At 43.9% G+C, this 5020-nt stretch overlaps 1 protein-coding gene across 2 annotated transcripts in view; it reads right to left on the reverse strand.

Annotated features, from left to right (window-relative positions):
* Positions 1 to 341: 341 nt before the first annotated feature.
* Positions 342 to 5020, reverse strand: part of Uchl1 (ubiquitin C-terminal hydrolase L1) — a 10394-nt gene continuing 5715 nt past the window's right edge. The window contains exons 5-9 of one of the 2 annotated variants that reach the window (XM_008827226.3): positions 4151 to 4236; positions 3991 to 4074; positions 3364 to 3430; positions 2366 to 2424; positions 342 to 745 (exon numbers count right to left, since the gene is read on the reverse strand). In XM_008827226.3, coding sequence (XP_008825448.1) covers positions 659 to 745; positions 2366 to 2424; positions 3364 to 3430; positions 3991 to 4074; positions 4151 to 4236 — 383 coding nt within the window. In that variant the 3' untranslated portion in view covers positions 342 to 658. The remainder of the gene's footprint in view (positions 746 to 2365; positions 2425 to 3363; positions 3431 to 3990; positions 4075 to 4150; positions 4237 to 5020) is intronic. The other variant, XM_008827228.3, reaches the window with a different exon arrangement.

Below are 5020 nucleotides of genomic sequence, written 5' to 3' on the forward strand. Positions count from 1 at the left end.
GCCTATTTAGGACTTTTTCTTTTCTGTTTTTTGGAGAAGAGTCTCACTCTGCAGCCCAGGCTGGTCTCACATGTGTGGCAATCCTGCTTTGTCTTCTTAGTGCTGGGATTACAAGCTTGAGTTGCCACATCCAGCCTACTTAGAACTTTTAAAAATTGGTTTTTACATGAATGCATAGGAATATAAATGCATAGAAATAAAAGTCCAGATATATGCTAAACCAATACTCTTATTTATGGTCATGGTCATTTTCTTACCAGAGTTGTATGAAAGACATATTTGTCAAAACAGTTTGAGAGATTAGGGTGTGAGGCAAAAATAAAAAGAGAATCAATTCAAGCTTATCTCTTATCAGCAGAAAAGTTTTATTCCTTTTAATGACAGACAAACCACATCCAAAGCCTTCACTTACAGACATAAACCAAAGAGGCCGTAGATATTAAGGTACAAGACACAGTGGGCTAAAGGTTTCACATCTGAAGCTCACACTGGTGTGGCCCATGTGACAGTGGGCTTCTAGTGTCTGGGTGGGGTGGAGGGGCTGGGGCTGCAGAACAGAAGGAGAAGGCGGTGATTATAAGTGCTGAGGCTGCAGATTGAGGGCAGAGCTGTGCAGTCCTGCCCAGGGGAAGGGGAGCAGCCAGCTCTCCCCCAGGACTTAGGCTGCTTTGCAGAGGGCCACAGCGGAGAAGCGGACCTCTCCCTGCTCGCGCTCAGTGAATTCTCTGCAGACCTTGGCAGCATCCTGAAAAGGAGATGGCATTAGTATCCAAAAAGAACTCTCTGGAAACGAAGTTTCAAAGAGAAAGTACTTCCAAGGCCAATTCAAGCTGTTTACTCTCAACTTTAAAGGATTAAGGCAGGAGGAAAAAACGCCAAGGGCAGCTGCCTCTCCACACCACGGGTCCGACTTTAGCTCTGACTCCCATTACTTCCAGCAAGTGGTTCTACATTCTCCTGCCATGTGCCTGGTGTGGCATAATCTGGTTCACTACTGCTGTGGGGAGATCAGCTTACGATATTCCAAAGCCAGGTCCCTTATAAAGAAAGGTCCCAGTGTACAGTGGCTAAGAACCTTAGTTTGGCCATTAAATTCACTAAAACCTTGGGCATTAATCTCTCTGACCTGGTTCCTTATTTATGAGATGGCGGCAGGAGTCTCACCTCCTGTAATAATTAAAGGGATTCAACAGAAGATACAAATCACTTATGATTTGCATCTGGCCAAGGAGTCAGTAAACTGCAGCTTGCAGGGCAAACCCAGCCTCTTGCCAGTTTTGTGAACAAAGCTTTGGTAGACAAAGCTACACGCATCCATTCAGGTAGTCTAACAGCTTTGGGGCTGCAGAAGCAGCACTGGATGTGGCAACAGAGCCACATGCCACACAAAGCCAGAGGCCATTCTAGCTGGCCCCTATTGTATGCATACCAAGATTAGCTATTGTTACTACTGCAAATAAAGTAGTTATACCTCAATATTTGTATTTTATCATAAGCAAAATGATTCCATTCTAGAGACTCGTTTTTAGGGTGAAAAGGCCTAGATCAGTTCAGAATTGAGTTTTCAGTTGTTACTTCTAACAGGACAATTATACAGTGGTCCTGAATCTTCCAAGTTTTTTTCTTATTCTCCCCCCTGTCCAAGATTTTATTAATTTTAACTATGTGTATGTATTACGGGGTGCATGGGTGTGTGTGCATGCGCGCGTGCACACACGTGAATACAGTGTTCACAGAGGTCAGAAGAGGCTGTTGGAACCCCTGGAGTGGGACTTAGAAGTGGTTTTGAGCTGCTCCCGACGTTGAGTGCTGGGAACTGAATTCAGGTCCTCTGCAAAAGCAGGAGGCGCTCTTAACTGCTAAGCCATCTCTCTAATCAAGTGATCCTGAATCTTAAAGTCATTTCAAACCTGCTTTCAATCTCCTTCTCTCCTGTAGCAGCACACCATATGGGAGAAAAAAAATTGAGTTTCCCTAGCCAAAATTTATAGTATATACCAAACAAGGTTGACCCATATTCCAGGAGCCTCAGAGGACTAGGGAAGGTGGAAGACACTGATACTCCACTCTTCAGTGATGCTGAAACCTGACAAGAGGACAAGGGCTACTTTAATCCCACATGAAAGCCCAAGCACTGGCTTCCCTGCTAATTCTACGAACTAAAGACGGCACATGCATCAGATTAGCAAGGGCTTCTTTGAAGGATCCCATTCAAAACCACCTGCCATAAAATGAAACAGGTAGAGTTACCAAGATGATTTTTAAGCCCCAAAGAATGCTAATAACAATAACAACTGATGCTCAATGAACAATGATGCTAAGAGAAGCCTGGCTGCGGCAGGGAGAGGTGCACTCCAGGGGTTACCTGCAGCAGGGAGTCCTCTGAACTGGTGCCATGGTTCACTGGAAAAGGCATTCGCCCATCTAGAACAAACAAGCCAGGCATGTCAACTTCCCCTGCATATTCTTAGGATACAGTAGCTGCTCTACCCAGAGGATTTTTAGATTCTTCCAAACACTGTTATCAGTCCAACAAAGGGAAGCTTGGTCATGAGGCAATAGGCTGCAAAGGCAGCCTCCAGGCAATTCTAGTCCACAACTGAGGTCACACAGACCTAATCCAGCTACCAGAATGTTGGGGGGGAGGTTGTATCCCCATGTTTTTGGAAGAACAACTGAGCAAAAGCTAGGGGCAATCTCTGGGGTACAGGAAAGAGTGCTTTGAGGTTCTAATTGCCCTTCAATGACAGCAAGTCTGTCTCCATTAATATAAAAGGGACGAATTTTCACAACTTGGAGGTTCCTTTTTTTTTTTTTTTTTTTGGGTCTTTTTGAGAAGAGGTTCCTCTGTAGCCCCAGCTGTCCTGGAACTCACTATGTAGACCAGGCTGGCCTTTAACTCACAGAGATCCACCTGCCTCTGCCTCCCAAGTGCTGGAACTACAGGCGTGCACCACCATGCCTGGCAGAGGTTCCTTTTTATTGCTATAAATAGGAATAATGCCCAAGAGATCCAAATTCATTTTACACAAGCAAGGTCTAATCACACATTGATCCCCTTGTAAAATGGACATTAGAGGACACTATAAGGGAAGGGGGAGAATCCATGAATCCAGTTGTCAATCTGATCTACCCCCCACCCCCTTACTGATTTGTCACTGAAACCATTCACAGGGTATTCCAGTTGCCTGAGGGTACTCTGGGTGTGAGACAGGGTAAGCACCCCCCATGGGAATATATTGCTCTGGCTTCAAGATCACAGAATATGCACTACCAGAAAGTCACACACTAATACTATAAAGAGAAATTAACCTTTAAGAATGCATTAAATCGTAGTAGATTCCAAAATGGGAGTGAACATACCAAGTTCATAGAGGTGGCCATCCACGTTGTTAAACAGAATAAAATGAAAATTCACCTTGTCATCTACCTAAAAGAGTCAAGAGAATTTTTTTTGAAAAAATAAGGTGTAAGATGAACTTGTTAGAAATGAAGTCTCTTCCAATCTAAGTGGAATATAATTGAAAGAGCTTGCTGATATTAAAACCAAAATTATACCTGACATTTCCATGCTTCCTACCTAAGGCGTATCCCAAACCGACAAAGAGGAAGTGCTGGGACGGTTAGGGTGGCTCCTCGGATGCTAGGTACTACATGCTTTTTATTGAGGAGGAAATCAGGCTTAGAGAGGGTATCTTGCCCAAGGTCTAGAAAGTAGCAGAGCCAACCACAGACAGGCCCTGGCTTCTGAGTTAAACTTAGCAGTTGACTTGAGGTTCTGTTCACATTATGGTTTATTTATTTTTTGGTGTTAGAGATAGAACCCAGGGGATCTCACAAACTAAGAGCTATTTGAGGGCAACAGACTGAGTGTGAACATTAAGTGGGGAGGGTTTTCTGGTGTCAATGGGCCTCGGTGGGCAACACTTGCTGGTTACTACATCCCAGTTAATATTCCTGCAAATATTCCAATGGAAACACAGATGGCACCTGGGCAGCCTGGCTCGGATTTGTATTTGCATTTACCCGACACTGGCCTTCCTGGGCCACAGCATCATGGGCTGCCTGAATGGCCTGCAGAAAAGAGAAAACAATTAGCACAAAGCCCTCCAGAGTTATTAAAAAGCGATGCTCTGGAAGATCTTCCTACCTCATTCTTTTCAAAGCATTTTGCTCTGTCTTCAGGGGACATCTTCTCTGTTTCAGAAAGAAACTGTTTCAGGACTGATCCATCCTCTTTAAAAAGAAGAGGTACATATTAGATAACACAATGTAAACAGGCTACATTTATGCCCACTTAAGCCTTTGCACACCTGGCCCCATGAATGACCTGAATAATATGGCCTCCAGGAATGTAGACAAGCTGCCCCTTTCCCCAGCCTCTCTTCTCAACCCCTCCTTCACAGCAGTGGTCAAGCCAGACAGGCCGCTCCATTCTTCCAGTGCTCAAGTTCTTTCTTTCACTTGGTCCCAGACAACCCCCCTCTTGTCCCATGCATTTTTCAAATCACATCATTTTCCTACAGTACTCATATCTGGACTATATATTTGTGGGATTTTTAGTGCCATAAAAGCAGAGCCTACCTTGTCTATTGCATGTCATAACTTAAACATCTATGGTATAAATGATGCTACAGTAATATTCTAATCTAATAAGAGTCCCCAAACCCAGATTTTTCATTTCTGAGTGGAAAATGCAATCTAGAATAGTATTAGAACAAAGGTGTTAAACAAATGTGAAAACCTGAGCTCTCTGGCTTAGAGACCACTACTGGCTGACTCTGTTATAAGCGCTGCTACTGTTCAGCATAGATGACTATAGAAGTCCCTGACAGCCCAGGTATAGCAAGAGTCACTTATATTTCAAAAGGCCTTGATTTGAACTACCAGCTCTATATTTAAGAAATGTGGTTAATGAGGATCATTTCAAAATCTAGAGGAGCTCAGGGTATGGCTCCATGGGACAGAGTTTACCCAGCCCTGGATTTAATTCCCATCATGGGAGGGAGGGAAGGAAGGA

This window comes from Nannospalax galili, unplaced genomic scaffold, assembly GCF_000622305.1.
Source record: "Nannospalax galili isolate Female #2095 unplaced genomic scaffold, S.galili_v1.0 scaffold772, whole genome shotgun sequence".
NCBI classification, from domain to species: Eukaryota; Metazoa; Chordata; class Mammalia; order Rodentia; family Spalacidae; genus Nannospalax; species Nannospalax galili.